At 37.3% G+C, this 20750-nt stretch overlaps 1 protein-coding gene and 1 long non-coding RNA gene across 6 annotated transcripts in view; one reads left to right on the top strand and one right to left on the bottom strand.

Moving 5' to 3' along the window:
* RET (ret proto-oncogene) overlaps positions 1-20750 on the top strand; it is an 86807-nt gene that overhangs the window by 61873 nt on the left and 4184 nt on the right. The window contains exons 10-18 of the mRNA XM_030030314.2: positions 1258-1377; positions 2967-3223; positions 4990-5137; positions 8405-8512; positions 10076-10290; positions 10399-10521; positions 13410-13480; positions 17528-17665; positions 19610-19709. Of these exons, the coding sequence (XP_029886174.1) occupies positions 1258-1377; positions 2967-3223; positions 4990-5137; positions 8405-8512; positions 10076-10290; positions 10399-10521; positions 13410-13480; positions 17528-17665; positions 19610-19709 (1280 nt within the window). The remainder of the gene's footprint in view (positions 1-1257; positions 1378-2966; positions 3224-4989; positions 5138-8404; positions 8513-10075; positions 10291-10398; positions 10522-13409; positions 13481-17527; positions 17666-19609; positions 19710-20750) is intronic.
* The window catches only part of LOC115348154, a 45609-nt gene that overhangs the window by 5720 nt on the left and 19139 nt on the right, over positions 1-20750 (bottom strand). For 2 of the 5 annotated variants that reach the window (XR_003925752.2, XR_003925753.2), the window contains exons 3-5: positions 11073-11224; positions 5550-5676; positions 2371-2457 (exon numbers count right to left, since the gene is read on the bottom strand). This is a non-coding gene — a long non-coding RNA (uncharacterized LOC115348154). Of the gene's footprint in view, positions 1-2370; positions 2458-2514; positions 2678-5549; positions 5677-11072; positions 11225-20750 lie in introns of those variants that run through there. The other 3 variants (XR_003925754.2, XR_003925756.2, XR_003925755.1) reach the window with 2 other exon arrangements.

Here is a 20750-nt window from a genome sequence, read left to right on the forward strand (position 1 = left end):
TTTTTCTAAAAAAGGATGTTTGCCTTTACGTTGCCAAAAAATATCCTCTTCCTCAATTTGTGTTACACATCCAAAGAAATGTAAAAGAAACAGTCATTCATTCTACTATCGACTTAGATGGGATAGAGGAAAATGATTTGAAATAAAAAGACGACTACATTGAAAAAACTTGTTCATCTTTTGAATCCCTTTATGGTTTAGGCGATTTTTCTGAGAGGTAGTTAAACTTGCAGAACTAACTTGATTGGTTTCTGTCTATACAATGCTGTTTGTGACTAAAGGCAGTTTATAGATGAAAAATGTCACAACTAACGGTCATTTTTATAATGTATGCAGGAAAAAAGTTATTTACTTGGAAATACAGTTGCAATTACTTTGCCTGAAGAATGCCTCCTTGAAATCAAGAGTAGCTCTGTATGAGTTTCTGCACTTTTTTCCTAATATTAAACAATGAATTTTTAGATAAGGAAAGATTCATTTTTTTATCACTTACACTTGGCACTTACTCTTAGTGCTTTCACTGGAGTATCCTGTGGCATTTTACAGATGTGATCAAGTATCGTTACCTCCATTTGACAATGGAACAAATGATATCTAGAACAGTACACTGACTTTTCCAAGGTAAGAGGAAATTGTCATCAGAACCAGGAACGGAACTCAAGTCTGCAGACCACTGGTCTGTACCACTGGACTGTACATCAACTCCTGAGTTAAAAAATACGTAAGACAATGGTGGAGAGAAACTAAAATAAGTAGGCTAGAGAAGATATTTTAGGGAGAATTTTAAAATGTAAGATGACCTCACTGATACAGAACCATAATGCTTTATGAGGAAACTGAGTCAGGACAGCCATGAGATGAACATTTGAGGTAGATGTTTGGCATGAAGTAATGGGATTCTATATAAGGTTTTAAGGGGTACATGAAATTGGGAAGTATCTCAACCATGCAATGCAAAGAGTACTATTATATTTTTACTATAGGTAAATTTTAATCCAGTCTTCCATAAAGGGAATAACTGCTAATCAGGGCTAATGTTCAAGCAGTCCAAGGTCCCCCTCATTTCAGGATCTCAGAAATTTCAGAATTTAGACTCTCCCCTAATTCTCAGGAATCCCTGTCATTATTGCTGCACTGTGCTGCCCTGTCAAATTTCAGATGCATACTAGGATACACCCGTGGAAAACTTTGAGCCTTTTTTTTTTTTTTTCCTTTAACTGCATGTGAGAATCTTAGCTTGTGTCTGTATTTGATTAGGTGGAAACATTATTGGTGGTCATGGGAAAGGCATTGGAAATCTTGGAATTAAGTCAGGACACGGGATTTGTTACTGCTTCCCAAGACAGAACTGTTACTGTGAGAAAGATGATATCAAGGGTAAGTCTAAACATTATCTGCTGTTGTCATATTAATCTTTTCCTCTCTCTGTACCTACCATCTGTATATATACAATGATCTAAACTCGTCATCATGTTAATAAGCAATATCTTTGGTCAGAGACTGCTAATACAAAATTAAGAACTGGCACCTTGACTTCCACTATGGAGCCTGAAAATTTCCAGAGGGGGTTATTTCTAGCCTTGGCTAAAGATTTGTTTTTATCCATTACTACATGACAAACAGGTTGGTCGTCCTTTGATTTCTAGCAGCATTTGCATTTCAGTGAGACTCACCTGATATTTGCAAAGACAGCTAGGAGACTTAGAATAATGACTTCTATTACTTTCAAGTAATTCCAGCTTCCTAATCATTTCTGAAAATCTCGGCTTCAAAATGTCAGAGATATCCAGCACCCATTGTGTTAGGAAGAGTGGATTACTTTTTAAATTGATCTTTGTTTAAACCGAAAAGCTCTACACGGTTGTTTGAAACAGATTGATGGGGGTTAAATAATGGTTTTTTTAAAATAGTTTTTATTATTGCTAATAACAAACATAACATGAAATATTTTGCATCTCTAAAACCAAATTGTTTAGAATATATCTCAGTTTGCTCTTTTGAGTAAATTTTCTATAGGCATAGCAAAAAGAGGAAGCATTAAAGCTTCTTGCTTTTTTTTTTCTTTTGCTTTTGTTTTCTTTTTTTTTTTTCTCTCCATTCTACAAAGGTATTGTGCTGTTTCCACTTATTTCTGAGGTAGAGCTTGCAGATGTAGCTAAGTTAACTATGTATCTGAAGTCAGGATTATCTGATGAACAACAGCACAAAGGACAGTATTTTGGATCTCACAGTGTCTTTGGGAAGCGACCCCCCCAGGGATGCTGTCTAGGGGCACTTAGACTTAAAGAAACTTAGCTTCCAAAGAAAGATACTAAAAGTGCTTCTGCAAAAGGGGAAGTAGTAAATGGGTAGTTAAAAAATGCATATTACCTGAGAAGCAGTTGCAGCATTGGGCAATGTTTTCAGAAACAATTATTTTGCTAAATACAAGGCAGAAATATTCTGTCTCCTTATAATCTAAAAAGATGAAGAGAAATATTCTTTAATATCTAACAATTGACATAATGAATTAAATTCATATTTGAACAAAATTTTATTTGGTGGGTTGAACAGCTCTAACATAAACGGTTGTCCACAAGCAAAATTCAGTCGTAGGTCTCCAGAGAGATAAGTGGTATCAGAAGATCAATATATGGTAGGCTGGGTCTTAAAGAAGAGTGTCAGAAGTAGCCTACATCTATAAAGATAAGGAACACGGGGTCAAGCTAGCTATCCTTACATTTACATAGGCAGTTAGGCAAACAATTACCTGCTGGTGTCCAAAATAATATAAAAAGAATTGGTAGGGGCAGTGGGCATATTTGCAAGTTCTCAAATTTCATTGAGAATTCGCTATTAAGTTTTCCTCTAGGTTGTTAGATTATTTTGAGTTCTGTTTCTGTCACACCCGTGTATGTTATATGCACCACCAAATCAGAAGTAGGGGACAACAAGCAAAGTTCTAAGAAGCTCTTCTTGGTCCACAGAGCAACTATGTGATGATGTGTGCAAGACTGTGATAGCAGGGGCAGTGCTGCTGTCCTTCATCATCTCCGTGCTGCTTTCTTCCTATTTCATCCATCGCTACCACAAGAATTCTCCAAAGCCACCTATTGCCTCCGCAGAAATGACGTTCCGGCGCCCAGCCCAGTCCTACCCCATCAGTTATTCTTCCACTAACGTCCGCCGGCCTTCTTTAGATTCCATGGAGAACCAGGTGTCTGTAGACACCTTTAAAATACCAGTAAGCCTGATGTCATTTTGCATGCTCTTTTTTGATATCTGTCTTGTTCCTAAAGAATGTTGTTTATGCATGCAGAAAATGTTATAGAAATGCAATCTAGTCATAGAAATACCCAACTAAAATAAGTAAATCAGAAATCACGTGTACAGGCAGGGAACTGCAGATACTTAATGAGTAATTGGATAAACGATATAATTTACTCTATAAGGCAAATATATTCCATTAATTTGAGCCGACGGTTTTTTTCTAAATGTCACTCTGCATTTGACAGTAATGTGGTTTTACTTTAACATTGTCCAATTAAATACTAATAATCAGTGGGTTTGTAGCCTCTGTGATGAGCCATAGTACTACAACAAGGGTAAGCTTAAAACAAAACAAAAAACCCCTCTGAGATCCGTTCCTGATTTCTGATACACAGACTGTAGGTGTCAGTTGGAGTGGCAGTTTTACCCACATTTAAAGGATTTTTGCCAAGTCATACCATCGTATCTTTAAGCTAGTTTCTTCTGTGTTGAATCGCATACTACCAAGGATCCCTGCCAGCTGGTGCGTTTTAATGGACCAACATGGTAGAGAAACACTGCCGCTTTCTATGACATATATGGCAACATCGTATCTATTTGAATGTTATATATTGAGGTCTTCGCAGTCCTTGTGCTCTGGTTTGCTTTAATTTCTTGTCTGGTTTGTACATCTGTGTCCTGGTTTCAGCTGGGATAGAGTTAATTGTCTTCCTAGTAGCTGGTAAGGTGCTATGTTTTGAGTTCAGTGTGTGAAGAATGTTGATAACACTGATGTTTTCAGTTGTTGCTCAGTAGTGTTTAGACTAAAGTCAAAGATTTTTCAGCTTCTCATCCCCAGCCAGCGAGAAAGCTGGAGGGGCACAAGAAGTTGGCCCAGGACAGAGCCAGGGCAGCTGACCCAAAGTGGCCAACGGTGTATTCCATACCATGGGACATCCCATCTAGTATAGAAACTGGGGGGAGTGGGGGCAGGGGATCGCCGCTCGGGGACTAGCTGGGTGTTGATCGGCGGGTGGTGAGCAATTGCACTGCGCATCATTTGTACATTCCAATCCTTTCATTATTGCTGTTGTCGTTTTATTAGTGTTATCATTGTCATTATTAGTTTCTTCTTTTCTGTTCTATTAAACCGTTCTTATCTCAACCCACGAGTTTTACTTCTTTTCCTGATTTTCTCCCCCATCCCACTGGGTGTGGCGGGGAGCGAGTGAGTGGCTGTGTGGTGCTTAGTTGCTGGCTGGGGTTAAACCACGACAATCTGTCATTGTTTTGCAACCTTAAGGCTTAATAATGCTAATTTCGTAAAAGGAGGATTGTCGTCTGATGAATTCTTAAGGGAAAGCCTTATTCTGTGACTAAAACTGATTTACTTCTCTGTGAAGTCCAAGGTCACATATTCATAGTTATTCTCGAAGCAAGCACTTATCCCGTATTACTTCATTTTTCATTTGTACCCAGTTTCCCAGACCTGTAAATATAATCCATTATCCATAGGATACACGTACAGCCTGTTTTGAAGGAAGTGTTTTCAAGGTAATGGAAAAAACACTTGCAAAATACCTAGAGATTCAGAAGCTTTTATAGGAATACACTGACACTGATAAAAAGAGCAACCAAACATTATACAGTAAGCTGTACCTATTCTGGAAGAATGGTCTCCTATTGAACATTAATGCTTTGGGTGTAGCTAGCCAGTCCTTTTCTTGCTTCATCTTACAGGGTTCCTTTTCTCTCCTGCAGGAAGATCCAAAGTGGGAATTCCCTCGGAAAAACCTAGTTCTGGGCAAGACTCTTGGAGAAGGAGAATTTGGAAAGGTTGTCAAGGCAACAGCATTCCGACTCAAGGGAAGGGCTGGCTATACCACTGTAGCGGTGAAAATGTTAAAAGGTACATTCCCATCTGGGTCTGAAATGATTTGAAAACTATTTGTTGTAACCTCTGAATGGATTTTATGAGGGGCTAGCATGAAAGTAAAAGGTCAGCTAAAAACAACCAGTGTCACAGCCTCTGTTTCTTCCAGCATTCTGTTATATTCTGAAAGATTTTTGACTTTAGGGAGCTAGCATCACATTGATCCAAGGGAGTAATTTCCACAAGTAATTCTAATTAATGATGTGCAAGGAGCCTCTGTCTTAACATAGAAAATGTATTTAATTTTGTTTGGCATTGATGGAAATATTGCAAGGGTTTGTTAAAGCTTTCTGATTTTTTTTTTCCTCTACCCACTTTTCTTTGACAGAGCTTTAAAATAAATCATGTTATAATCATGTCAAGAGACAGAACAGACCTATTAACTTACTTTTCTGATTGAGAATTCCATCTACTTTCATACTTTCTGATCTGCTTTTACGAGGAGCTCTGCCAAACCGGCTTGAGCAGTCCAGTGCCGTCTCATGGTGTCTTCAATTTTCGCTCAGACTTTAAAGCTGGGGAAGACAAAGTATGCCTAGATAATGTTAATATGATAATGTGAGACCTTGAGCTCAATCATTCACTGCTGCTTCTAAGTAAAAACATGTCCTTATAGGAAAATGTTATACTTATTACCATTTCTATTATATGCAAGTTTTTTTTTTAAAAAAAACCCTACATCTGCTGCTGCTTGAGAGCGAAGATGCTGCATATCCCATCATTTTACCAAAGAAATAAATGAATTATGAATTGCATGCCTGCATTGCAAGAGGTTCAGTGGAGAGTAGGTCATGTGGAGAAAGTCTAGGAACTAAGTTTTTTCAGAAGTGTAGTTAACCATTATAATACTCAAGTAATGACCTGTATATCATTATCAATAGAATAGTCTTAGTCATTGTTTTATTTCATATTTATTTGTGCACTTAGTGTCACTGCTTTTTTCTAGCACATTTTCATCAACAACGTGTGACTGAGTGAAGATTGCAAGACATAGTAGTAAGAATGTTGCTTTTACTTGCAGATAATTTAACATTCAGCTTTCCCTCGCTATTATGAAGGAAAGAATTGACAGAATTGATAATGTGAAGGAGTAATCCTTTTTTTTAAGCACCTTATTAAAATAAATTGATCTGACATTTACAGTAATACTTCAGGCTCTAATGAATCCCTTTGTAATGTAAATTACATTGCAGATAGTTACCTGAAATTCCATTTTCCAACTTGACTGTGGAGAACATTTGTCATTCTGCAAATATTTATCTGTTGTTACAGGTTTGACTTTACTGTTAACGCATGACAACTCAAGTATAAGAAACACTGCGTTAGTTGACAGTGGTCTTTATTAATGTTGTCAGGAAGTATAAAGGACAGTTATTTTGGATCAGGCCAACATCACCCATTCTTTCCCTGTGACAGATGCAAAGGGGATAATTTGTCCAAGTATTAAGGACTCTACACTGCCTGATCTTTAAAAGGGAATAGTATGTATACCAGTATGTTAATGGAGAAAGCCTCTTGCTTATTGCGTAAAAGGTATCTATCTCCTGCCTGAGCTGAGTAGATGGGCACAATCTGTGGTTAAGAACAGATCAGGGTAGGACTCTCCCCACTTTGTCAACTTGGCATTATCTACTGGGGAGGGAAGAAGGAGCAGTAAGTGATTATCTGAGCCAAAATAGTCTTGGAGCTATGGATGGAGGTTTAAAGGAACAGAGGGATAATTTTTTTCAGCCCATTATTACCACTTTTCTCATATGAATTAAATCTGACCTCCTGCATGATACGAATGCCCTCATTACAATAAAATTAAAGGGGCAAACACCAACCAATACATAAACAGGCATTATTCGCAATTCGTAAAAACAAGGGGCATAAAGCTTCAGAGCTAGTTGTCTCCATTTGTGCACTATGAACGTTACTTTTTCCAGCAGACAAACAGGCATGGTACACGGGGAACTTTGTTCTGTTCTTGCATATGCTACACAGTTCCAGAGCTAGAAAAATAGGACTTTCTCACAGGTATTAAGTTGATATTGTTCATTTTTGTTTTACATAAATGCATATTTTTGTAGTCCCTATCAGTAGTGAGAGACCATCCGATATTGTACTCCCTGGAGTAGAAGACTGAAGTCTGAGTGCAGGCTCAGACTATAAGATAATATATAGCAGATACAAACATATAGTACCGATACAAACGTATAGTAGAACAGAATAAAAAAATTATCGTGACCAGGGCAAACTATTAGCACACGTATTTTAAATGGATATGTAAATAAATCCTTTGCTGCTTACAGCCTTTATGGAAAAACATCCAGTACAGTACCAAAGAGCAGAAGCTGAGCTTGTTTTTTATTAGCGTTAAGTAAAGGTGACCACATACTTGTCAACTCCCCAGTAATGACACTCTGTAGGAACTATTCCAGGGAGGCTCTGTGTGTCAGAGAGATTAAGAATGAGGTAGAAAAAGGGTTCTCTCTGACCTCTGGTGTCTTTATGACTAGAGATCTCCTTCAAATCCCAGTGCATTCAAAGAGGAAGTTTGTTAGAATAATTCTGCAAAAACAAAATTATTGAAAGGCTAAGAAAGCCTCTAGGGGCTATATATTGTCATGCGATTCCCACTGACATCAGCGAAGTCTGCATATATGTCTCCCAGTAAAATCAATCTGAACTGTAGGTTTAGCTTCTGAACTCTAAACTTGGATGTGTGCTACAAGTGTAAGCCAATAGATAAGTGGATTTTTACTCCATCAGAAAATGTATTTAGGAGTAGGAAGGCTATATCATGGGAGTTTACTGAGCGAGTCTTTTTTTGTTTGATCAACATAAAATCTTGGCTTTCATATGCTTCTGAAGCTTCGATTGCACCGATTCACCCTCAAAAGTTGCTTCAGAACACTAGAAAAGGTCTGTAATAATTTCACGGCATCTGCAAGACATTACAGACTCTGGTCCTGATTCTTGGCTGACCTACTCTTTCTGTAGTCATTTGTATCAGGGCAGAGTGATGATCAGAGCGGATTACCGCGCCAGAACAGCAGCAGTCCCATTCACTCGGTTCTGATACGAATGACTGCAGGACAGTGGAGATGGGGAAGTTTCTCCCCTGTGGGAAAGTACACAGTTTTCCAACCTCTTGCTAATTCCAGGAGAAATGGTTGATCTCATACTTCAGACAGTACATAGAGAACTCTTGAGTAACGCTTTCCTAACCACAGCTGTGTGTTTGGACACTTTCTGCAGAAAATGCTTCCCAGAGTGAGCTGCGAGATCTACTTTCAGAGTTCAACCTTTTGAAACAGGTGAACCATCCTCATGTCATCAAACTTTATGGAGCCTGCAGTCAAGATGGTAAATATTAGAAGCTTGTTATTAAGATGAAAATGTCAAGCAAGGAAATAAAGAGCAGTTCATTGATGGGTTTGGACTGCTGCTTAATAATTGCTGAGCACTTTTAAAATTTGCTGCTTGCTGAAAAAATGAGGGACATATAAGAAAAGCAATTTTTGAAGGGAAGGGGAAATGCTAATTCAGTGTAACTAAGCATTCTTGCCGTGGTTTTCTTCAATACACATTTTGATTCTGAAGCAATTTTAAATTTAACCAATCTACTACCAATTCTCTTCCAATCAATATATATTTTTATATTAAGCTGATGCTCAGTAAGTGGTTTTGAATATGGGTAATATTTAAAGTTTAATGGAGTTTTCAGTATTGTTATTCATACTAAAACAATGCTTTAAGGCTTGAGCCAGGGAGTGAGATCTCCCTTTGAAAAAAAAAAAAAACCAAACCAAAACAAACCAAAACCAAACCCCTACAGATCCTTTTGTTAAAGTATAGCTGGATAGTTAGATTGATACTCAGTTTTCCTCCTCTGTCATAAAACTATCGTCTTCCTCTTGTTGTGAAGTAGTTGCTAAAAGCCACAGTCATTGAAAGGTATATTTCAAGGGGAAAATTTTCAGACACATGTATTATAGACTGCCAGTGAAGCAAATTTTCATTGTTGTGCATAGGAACTGATCTGAATGATTGCTGTTCATTTTAAATGAAGTTACATGGCAACATCCTCTTCCTTTTGCATCTGTAATTACGCAGCCTAAAAGCACAGTATGCATGTTGCAACCTTGGGCAAAGGCCTGCCTTCTATGCCCACCCCGTTCTGTTGCAAGTGGCACTTTTAGTTGTAGACAGAGAATATAATTCAGGACTGAGTCATCTCTGAGTCTTAGTAAGGTAATGGACCAGTGGGGTGGGATGTTTTGTTTTTTTCTTTTCAGTACAATGTATTTTTTCATCCCAAAGGAAATGAATTGTTTCTGAGTCACAGGCTTTTAATAAATATCAAGCTAATTCATTAGCGTATGAGGTGGGAGGGCTTTGATACAGCAGACAAATGTATTAAGCATTAAAGCACTGAGTGGGTATTATTCATGTGGGTAATGGGGAGGAGAAACTAATGGATTGAAATGTCAGAATGTTTCTAAGTGCTCTGAAAAGGCACCTTAAATACAGCACTGGAATTAGCAGGTGATTTGTGAGCTTAGTATCACACACTCAAGAAATGGTTGTTTTGGTTTTTTTTTTTTTCAAAATTTCTCCAAGTTAGGCTGTTTCACAGATCTGATTTCTAAGAAGTTTGTCTCTTTTTAGTCTCAGATGATCTAGATGAGGGAATATAGGCAAGAGCCTGAATTCTGCTTTGATTTAGGCTGAAACTCACTCCCTTTGCATAGAGGATGTAAGCTAAAAGTATTCCGTGGCTGATTCAGTGCCTTTTACGTAAAGGCCAGAGGTGTCTGGAGCCTCTGGTTGTTCAAAACAATGTGTTGATTAGAAGAGCCTTTTTTGAAAAAAATTGAAATGGTTATCTATTAATTGTTTACTTATCAGCGTGTTTGTTTATTTCAGGCCCACTATATTTAATTGTGGAATACGCTAAATACGGCTCCTTGCGCAGTTTTCTCAGGGAAAGTCGAAAAGTAGGACCAAGCTATGTGGGTAGTGATGGCAACAGAAACTCAAGTTATTTGGATAACCCTGATGAGAGAGCCTTAACAATGGGAGATCTGATATCATTTGCATGGCAAATATCACGAGGAATGCAGTACCTTGCAGAAATGAAGGTAGGGCAGTGTAATAGTGATCTGAGCATGTCCTTGTGATAGACGGACATGTCAGCAGTCGATTCCTCCACAAGAAGCATAAACACTCTTGTTGGTTTCTTCCTAAAGCTTGTCCATCGTGATTTAGCAGCCAGAAATGTACTGGTGGCAGAAGGGCGCAAAATGAAGATTTCTGATTTTGGCCTCTCCCGTGATGTATATGAAGAAGATTCATATGTCAAGAGGAGCAAGGTACAGTGCATATTAAAAGCAGTAGTGGGAATTATTACCTAATAGTGAGAATGAATTTATACTGTAGACTGGAGCACAGAAGAAAAAGATAATAGCTATTTTTTATTAAGTTAGAATAATTCTCTATTTTAAAGAAATAAAAATGAAGATGAAGCAAAATTATGACCTTAATCAGTGGGACAGTAATATATATATATATATATGTATGTAAAAGATGTATCATATTTAAGTCACCATTACCACCTCCACCTCAACAAAACCGATTTATTTCTAATACGTAAAAGTTAATAAAAGTAAAAAAAGGGTCACTATGATGGTTAAGGCCTTGGAGCATCTGACATGCGAGGAGAGGCTGATAGAGCTGGGTTTGTTTAGCCTGGAGAAAAGAGGGCTCAGGGGATCTTACTGACATGTATAAATACCTGATGGGAGGGAATACAGCCAACAGAGCCAGGCTCTTCTCGTTGTGGCCCAGTGACAGAACAAGAGGCAATGGGAGCTATTTTAAATATGAGAAATTCCATTTAAAAAAAAAGAAAAAACTTCTTTACCGCGAGTGAACACTGGAACAGGCTGGCCAGAGAATCTCTGTCCCTGGAGATACTCAATATCTGGCTGGAAACAGTCTCAGGAAACTTGCTGTGGCTGACCATGCTCTGAGCAGAGGGGTGAGGTCCCTGCCCACCTCAGCGGTTCTGTGATCCTGTGAAAAATTGCAAGACAATACGTAAAAACAGGATGAGATCTGCTGTTTTTTAAAAGCAATGTGCCAAATAGACTGTAATAAATTATTTCTTTTTCTTAAGGCTAGAGAGCTCACGCAGGATGCTTAAAAATAGCATGTTTTGTTAATGTAAATACAGAAGAATGACACCTTTTTTCATTGCAGGAACTTTTTCGTAGTAACCTTTTTTACAGGTAGAGGGCAGCCCATTTTTAAATGAGGTGGGCCCCCTCATTTATCCAGTTCCTCATCACACTCCTTGAAAACACAAACAAAAAACCCCATCATTTTTCTCTCTTCCTATTCATAATTAAAAATATAAACAAAAAAATCCCAAGGGGTTGAAAAAAACGCAGACACTTTCTACAAAGAACCTAATTTCAGGAATGATCACATCTATGTAGAAGACTTGAAGCAAAGCCCTCCTACAAATAAATACCTCCAAATGTTTGAAAGATACTAAATCTTAATCAAAATGGTACATCATAGGTCAGGGTAGATTAGGAGCTAATGCTACCTGCCAGAGGTTATTTAAAGCAGTTCTATTTTGCCTGCCACAGTGAATTATTGTCAGGTGCCTAGGTAACAGTTCTGTCTGCTTGCAGCGCTCATGGCAGGATTCAGCATATGGTAACGTTTCACCTGCAGGACTGTGCAAAGGAAATTTGATGGAAAGACAAGCTGTTGAGTCACATCATGACTTTCCTGAAAAGAAACTCTTGAGCATAATAACTTTGAGACTAAGAAGATAAGTTAAGGCTTGTCATTTATTTATTCTTGTAAAAAATACTGTCAAATACAGCAAACCAAATTCTGCTTTCTGCCTGTTTGCATCCACCTGGCACCGACATCAGCAGAACTTTTACAAGTCAATCCCAAGCTAGACTGTGACATTCACTAACACTACTTTTTATTGACTCTTTCCAAGCTGAGTAGTGTTGGTTCAGTTCCCTCTTTGACTTAATATGAAAGACTTGCCAACAGAATTTTTTGTGTGTGAAAATTTTAGAATTGAAATGAAAAGATTTCCATAAATACTGTGAATTTTCAGTTTAGCTTTCCCTGTTTTTTCAGGCCAGTTTGTGTGAATGTTTCTTAAGTCAAAATAAGTTGCAAAGAAAAAAAACCTTTTGGAAGACATGATCATATGTAAAAGGACTTTTCACATTCATTTAGCTATCTTCTGGTGTATGTGGTTTACTTTGATCTATACCAGTTGCTCTGTATTTTAAAAATGACGCACTTACATAAAAGCAGTCTCATTTTATTTGGCGGGGTGTTGATGTACTGAATGGATATTTTCTCTTTACTTCTGAGACGTGCGTCGACAGAGTATTACTTGGAGCCTAACAAGCATCTGTCTGCTTGCATAGGGAAACAGGGAAAAGAAAAAATTGAGAGGAGGGAAGAAGGATAACTTTCAAATCCTACTGAAACAGTTGTTGCATATATATATATATATATGAATTTAATGAGAACAAGAAGTAAGGCATATGAATGCTAGTGATATTGTGAAGGCTATGAAACATCTTGAAAATTTTGTAAAGCTAGTTTTTCATGAATATCTGGGGCAGATTTCTCAGATTTTATCAGTGAATTTCTGCCAGTGGAAAAGTAGCAATTTGTAGATTCAATTTAGTAACCAGTAACCGAATATGACTGTCCAGGTACAGTTCTGAAACCAAAGGTATCTTCACATCTAGGTGCTTCCATTTATGCATCATCCCTGATATAAACGAGATGGCTCTTCCTCTTTAATCATCATTCCCCATCATTTTTGCATTTGCACATTTCCCAAAAGCAATGGGAAGACAGATGTTCACGTTTGAAGAATATAACTCTTTGGATGAAAGTGTTTGTTAAAAGGAGAGTCGAGTTTATCTGACTTTAACTGGTGGCCATCTGGAAAAAACCCACACCACCTTACTGTATGTAATTAGATTACTGAAGTGTGTGGAATGAAATGAATGAGTGATTTCAAAAGCTCTTACAATTGTTCTCCTCACTGTTTTTCTTACGAAATGCCAAATCATTCAGTCCACTGGAACATATTAGAGTATGGATAGAATATCTGTTACAGTTTTGAAAATAAAAACCTTGGTTTTCCACTTGGAAACTTAATTGTCTGACCAGTAATTGCATTGTTGCTTTTTTTTCCTCCTAGGGTCGGATACCTGTTAAATGGATGGCCATAGAGTCCCTATTTGATCATATCTATACAACACAAAGTGATGTGTAAGTGTAAATTCTTGCATTCTTTATGGTGTATGTACTTATTTAAGGAGATGAGGGAGGAAACACAACAAGGTACATAGTAGCCAAAGCTGCTACTCTTACAGGGAGACATGAAGAGCACAGCCTAGATGGCACAGTCAGCTGGCAATAAGTAAGATTTTTGCTGTTGAATTAAATCTGAAGAAAAGATTATCAGAGGTATTTAGGTACATAATTCCTGTTGAAATCAACAAGGGTTGGGTCTGTTCATGTGACATGGTTGCCTTTGAATATATAGACACAAATTATTAGTCTTTGCTAAAGATAATGGTCATACCCAAACTTCCCAGTTCCTGTTCATTACTTGTCTGTAACACTTGCTGGCAGGTGAGGGAATGGAGTAGGAAGAAAAGAAGAATTTAATGCCTGGCCTAACTCCTATTGAAATCAATGACAACACTCCAATTAATTTTAATGACAGCCAGCTCAGACCTTAGGGGAATACTCTGGTTCCAGTGCAAAGATGCAGGTTCATTTGCATGATTAGCAAAACAGAGATCCTGAAGATGGATATGCTCCTATCTCCACCTGTGATGATTAGGTGGTAAAGCAACCACAGCTAAGCTGTCTTCATGTCTGATAGGCAAGGAGACAGGCAGAGGAATTTTTGTATACATTTAACTCAGGATCAGATACTTTCATTTCTTTCTTTCCGGGATGAATGATGCTTGTGAGTAGACACCAGGCAGACACTGTAAAACTACGTACTATTTATTTAGGAGAAAAACCTCTAAGGGACTGCAAAAGCAGCTATACTTATAGGCCTGATTTTCTGCTAGGTAGCATTTTCATACCTTCCAAGTTTCCCTTGAAAGAGGATCTGAGTAAAGTAATGTTTTCATTAAAATCAAATGAAGTAAAACCTACCAATCTCAATGATGTTTCACTTTGGGGGAAAACACTTTGATAACAGCAGTATGTGCAAATAGGAACCTTTTGAGTTGTACTTCTAAAATTATTTACATTCACTTTTTACTCTTCTCTCTGTAGATCAGAGCAGTTTTAGTGAAGTAAAATATTTTGCTTGCCTTGGAAATTCTTTACAAAATGAATTTCCAAAATATTTTCATTTACTTCGTTTCACTTGGAGTAAGAAAAGAAAAAACATTGGGGTAATTCTCAGGAGAATGCCGCTTTTACTTGGGTCTGCTTACAGGTTTTTCTGGGTCTCTTTATCCTCCTCAGAGCATCCGTTGTGCTGACCTGCTTCTTTGCAATGACTCTTCCCAGAAAATTGTTAAATTAAAAACTTCTTAGCGTATTTTTAATTTCTTAATTTTCTGCAAAACAGATTTGTCACTATGGTTTGGGGCCAGAACAGATTGTGTTGTCATGTAAGTGCCTCTTCTTTGATTGTTGATTGATCTTCTGGATCCAATACCATTCCTCCCTGTTTGTTTTCCTGATGGGCTGCTATTAAGCCCAGGAGCCCATCTCTTGTACGTGTGATATAATGCCACGCGGAGATCGCCCAGCAGGCGTCAAGCAAGCTAGCTCAGAGCCCTGGGCAGCATGCTGGTGCTGTGTAGCTTTACTGCTTCCCAGATCTGGATTAGTATCTCCATGTAAAGCCGTGCTGATTTACCAGCTTTCTTGGAGATGCATTAGATGTTCTTAACAGAGCAATGCATTGTGCTTTGTAGGTCTGCTTCAATACAATGGCATAAAAGGTCTAAATATCTGCCATGCTTACACAGTGCCTTTGACTCACTGGTGAGGTCGCCTTCACTATTCATGTTGTTATACATGAAGTAATCAAAGAGTGTTATATAGCAACTCCTAATTTAGCCAAGTCCCTACAAAACAGTCCTGAGACACGCATAGAGTGTTGCAAAGCAAATCCTCTCTGGCGCTAGGTTCTATGAATGCCATTCTAACAGCAGCAAACTGATAAATGAAGTACTTTTTTGCAGCATTGATTGTTATTTTAGATAATTACACTCACTGAAAATACTATTTTATTAATATTCTTTGTTGTTTGTGGTGATGCAATTATATTTTAGGTGAACATATATATTAATATACTCAACAACCATTCCAATACGCTCTTTTTTCTGATACTCTGTGTTTCTGTTTTCCAGCCTCTTCCTTCTAAAGCCTTTCTGTGTAGTTAGTGGTTAGCCGTGCTTAATAGCAGTATCACTTGCCAGCATTCACAAAATCCCATTTTTGCTTCAGAAGTCGATGACATCAGTGGAAAGCTAGCCTACTGTCTTCCTCTTCACGTATTTTTCTTTCTTGGCTTTTTCTGATCACATTTTTATTCAGCAATAAACATATGACAATTGGAAATTTTTCATCTCCCATTTCTCCTCCCATAGTACTTAATTTGTATAATGATTTGAAAACGTTGCAGTATTCTACAGCATTCTATTCTAATATGCCCATTTACTAAACAACCTGAATTGAGAAATTATTCATCTGATTCCTCCTTCCATATTCTGTAAAATTCCTCTTAAGCAGTAGAGGTGGATTTTAAAAATAAAACCTGCCACGCTACAAAGTTTATTTGAATTAATCATGGACAGAATTATAACCTGATGGCAGAGCATAATTGGCTTCAAAAAGGGTATGAGGACGTATGTTAATAAAGTATATGAAAATGCTATAAATATTCACTAGCTTTCAAGAATGTGCAGAGTGATTAAAAATTAATTCCATGAATGGCATTAGGGAGAAAAATGGCAGCATACCACTGAGGACTCTGCGAGACTCACTTTGGCTTCTCTGCCCATTTTGGAAGTTTTACTGGTGTACTTTTGGGGTTACCATTGTTCTTTAAAATGTGAGAAGCACAGGTGGAATGTAGTCAGACAGGAGGTGAGGTTTGTGGCTAACATTTTGAGATGGAATTTTCAAAGGGAATTAGACACTGCTGTTTGGCATTAGGTGTGTAACACTTCCTAAAATCTTCTTAAAAGTGGAGTTTTCACAGAAATGACCCAATGATGAGAGCACAAAAGCTAACAGTTGTCATAAATTGTGTGTAATTTTGCTTCCAGACGCATCCCATTGGGTATCCCCTTTGAGTGAAACAGCGTTGGCTGGTTTCCTTCATTTTGAACATCCAAATTTTGGCAGTTCTGTCAGTTGAGCAGGTTCAGAGTAAATTTGTAGCTTCTTTGTGTCTCGAAAAAGCTTTCCAGTAAGGAAAGAAAAACATTTTTGCCTCTCTTCTCCTGACCTGCCCTCCAAAAATGGATGAATTTAATCTGTCTAAATATTTCCAACCCATTGAGCAAGGTCTTTCTGTTTGAGCTCATCAATAAAGTAGGTTAAAAAAGTTGCCATTTCTTCTCTTCATTTCAGAAGACAGTTTCTTCTGTCTTCTGTTCTATGTTAAACTATATTTTAGGCATTTGGTGTTTCCCAAATAAATTCCTTCCTCTTCTTTCATCAACTCTTAAGAAGAAAATTAAGTCCTGAATCACTGAAATGGCCCAACAGACCAGCTGAAATCAAAGGGTGCTGCTTATGATCGAAATAAACACATTGTGCATATAAAGAAACACCATCTCACAGTCAAGACAGCAAACCAATCTGTTGGTAACTCGTTGAGCCAGCCTGTGTAATTTAGACAATTATTTCTGAATAGGACTATAAGGGCTAATTAGGAAGGTTAGACTCCCTCTGTAGCCAAAGGAAAAAGAGAGGCACCTCCAGGAGCACTGTACAAAAGAGAAACAAGCCTTTGGGCTGGGCCACCATGGGAAAGACTTTATCTTTCTGCTGCCTAGAGGAGATGGGCCTTCCTAGGATACAGTTAGCTTTTGTCAATGGATAAAAGAGGGGTATCGCTTATCCCTACTGTCTTGGTTGCTAATCTTTTTAATGAAGGTATCTGGGAACAAGGATGGCCCTGTATGCATCTGTACAGCCCCTCTGGCTCAGCAATGTCTTGAAGTCAGTTGAGTTCTCAAAACACTAGAAAGAGATATGTTAAGTGAAAGCCACACTAAGGTCTTGAAACCTACCACTCTAACTAAAAACTCATTTTCTCTTTTTCAGATGGTCATTTGGAGTTCTGCTATGGGAGATTGTAACTTTGGGAGGCAATCCCTACCCAGGTATTGCTCCTGAAAGACTTTTTAACCTCCTAAAAACAGGCTATAGAATGGAGAGACCAGAAAACTGCAGTGAAGAAATGTAAGTAGCTCTTGATCTGATTAGACTCATAAAACATCTCTTGAATAAATACATTTAAAAAAAAAGGTTTAAATAAATACCACATAAATACTATTCTGTATATCTAGGAGGTATAATCAAAATATGTAGTGCTCGAAAGAATGTAATGAAACTAGTGAACAGTTAAGTGCAGGAAAACAATTGCCAAAATATTTGTAGGATACCGAATAACACACTTGCCAAACAATTAAAAGAGTTTGAATATTCAAAACTTTTGAGGGTGGAGGGAGGAGGAGAATTTCATAAAACAGTGGTAGCTGAAATAGTCAAGAAAATGTTTCAGTACTTTTCTGCAAATGAGATAGATGTTCCATCCACAGTCATTGTCTATTAGATGTCCTGGCATTACATAGGAGAAATGATACCTTGACCCAGAAATCTATACCCTAGAAGACACAAATTTTCTGTGACTTGATAAGCCCATGGCATTTTCTTTTCTGTTTGGAGACAGTTCATATTTTATTGGCTGATTTATTAAAACACTCTCAATGTGAAATATCTTCTCTCTGTGGTTCTTCCATGGCATTTGGAGATGAGGCATGATTATATGTTCAGCCTGCAAATCTGGTCATGGTCAGTTGTTTTTTTTTAGACAGTTACCACGCTATAATCACTCTGACATCTCTTTTGACTGATTTTCAATGTGAAGCATGCTTTGGCCACATCTAGGGTGAGAAAATACAGTATAAATACTATAATTTTATTTTTTTTAATACCATATACAGAGAAAAAACATTAAGTGTTTCTGAATTTAGAGCAGGGTAGAAGTTTACAAGTGTCAGTGGCAAATATCCTCTAGCAAATACTTAATATTGAATTTTTTTTGTTTGTTTCATCTCAACAGGGAATAAGACTTCATTCCTCAAACATATGTTATTTCATTGATAATTATTAGGTTAGGCAAGCTGACCACATCTGCATTTCTTTTTCTTATTCAAGCCACATCATGGTTTTTCTAACTGGTTCAGATTTTTTCTGGTTTATTCAGAAATTTTTCTGACAGCCTTTCAGAGCCCACTTCAAGGACTGTTTTTCTTAAATTGCATTCTCTGCTTTACCCAGTTAAGTAAGAGAGAGATCACGGATGAGGGCAAAAAATGCAATGCTTTTCAATAGCTTGCTGTAGTTCTTGTAGGCAACTATTTCCACAATTAGAGTACTTTTGTGACTAGATCACTTAGTCCTGAAGACACTTGAGTTAGAAAAATAACGTGAACGGTACAGGTTGGAGAGTTACACATCCAGAACTTGGCCATTGTCTGTCTGATAGCCACTCAACTATAAAACTTTAATTCTGCTCCCTTTCGTTTCCATGCTGTATGCTATAGAAGGCAGTTAAAGACAGAATAAGAATAGATATAATCAAAATAACAATAATAGAAGTAATCAAAAGAATGTTAGTTTGTGCAAATGGTCTTAGGTTAGGCTTCACTGAAGAAAAGTTTACAGAAACTTTTCAGAATGTAAACAAATGAAGAACAAAATTTACTTTCTGATATAACAGCAGAGTTCTTCAGGTTGAGATATGCACCTCCGTGATGATATGCAAATTTCTTCAGTGTCATATGCAAACAAAATCAATTAGAAATCTGATATGCTGCCTACACATGAGGTGGTCCTTTGATAAAGTGAAAATAATGAAAGAAAGCTAAGACTACAGTCCTTCAAGGACAGCCAAGTGCATCATCATTTAAACTCATAAAGACTGATGACAGTAAAAGCCCATTCTTCTAAATGTCAGTTGTTGATTCAAGGGAATGTTTAACAGAACACACAACAAAGATTGATATACTTACGGATGGCCTTCATGCCACAGTTCAACTTCAATACTATAAATTATTTCCACAGAAGCATGACCCACTTCTAACAATTTTGGGGTTTTTTTCACCTTGCGGCGGGTCACAGGTACAACCTGATGTTGCGCTGTTGGAAGCAAGAACCCGATAAAAGACCAACGTTTGCTGAGATCAGCAAGGAACTAGAAAAAATGATGGTGAAGAGTAGGGTAAGTGTGGGAAAGCATGAGTTTTAGAAAGTTTTTGTGATCCTCTGAGTTTGAATATAGAGAACTATGCTTTTTTTTAAAAAAAAAAAAAAGTAATTTACTTTTCATCAAATTTTGAAGCATTTACATATCTAGTTTCTTCCAAATGCATCCAGTTTTTTGAAAGCAGTGCTACTTCATATAGTGGCTTTGGTGACTTCAACCCTAAATGCAGATGAGTTATCCTTAATCTGTCTGGCTTCTTTAATTTAAAAACAAAAATTAAAAATTACTGTGAAAAGTTACTCCTAAATTGCACTCCTGAATAAATAACCCTAGGAAGCCTAGAACTAGAAGAATGCAGTATTTCCTTGAATCTGATTTAGTTACATGATGATAGCAACAGAGATACAAAAGCTGTATGATTCCAACATTTGAATTACTTTAAAACTGTTATAATCCTGTATAGACTTTCTTTGAATGAATGGATGCTGAGGTCTAAAAATAAGTCCAAGTTGTATATATTTATAAAATGTATACGCTCCTACTTGCCCATAAACACATAATTAAAAAAAAAAAAATCTACTAGTTATGGGAAGGGGGGCAGTTACAAATGAAAAACAGAGGAAATACTGTGACCTTTATCAGATTTGAGAATGGGTTGGAATTTACATTGGGTGCAAAAGGGACTAATAAACAAATGGGAACAATTTTGTTCAGAATGTGAATGTAAAAATAAGTTCTAAATTACAAATGGCAAAGTGAAAGGTCTAGGCTGTACATTAAATCACTCTGACTTGTCAGCCACTACCTTACAGCTGCTGAGAATTGGTAGGCAAACAATCTGCATGTCCAATGACAGACTTGTAATACAGAGGCTGGCATGTTTTCTGAAATTTTCATCATTAAAACCAAAGACAATCCAAAATAGCGCTTGACAAATTAGTCATTTTTTTCCTTGCCTTTCTGAATGAAAAATTCTGAAGATTTTTCAATGTATAAAATTGGGTAACTTTACCTTTTTAAAGTTTAATTTCAGTAAATTTGCAAAGGAAAGTCCAT

The sequence above is a fragment of the Aquila chrysaetos genome, chromosome 11 (assembly GCF_900496995.4).
Source record: "Aquila chrysaetos chrysaetos chromosome 11, bAquChr1.4, whole genome shotgun sequence".
In the NCBI taxonomy this organism is placed as follows: domain Eukaryota; kingdom Metazoa; phylum Chordata; class Aves; order Accipitriformes; family Accipitridae; genus Aquila; species Aquila chrysaetos.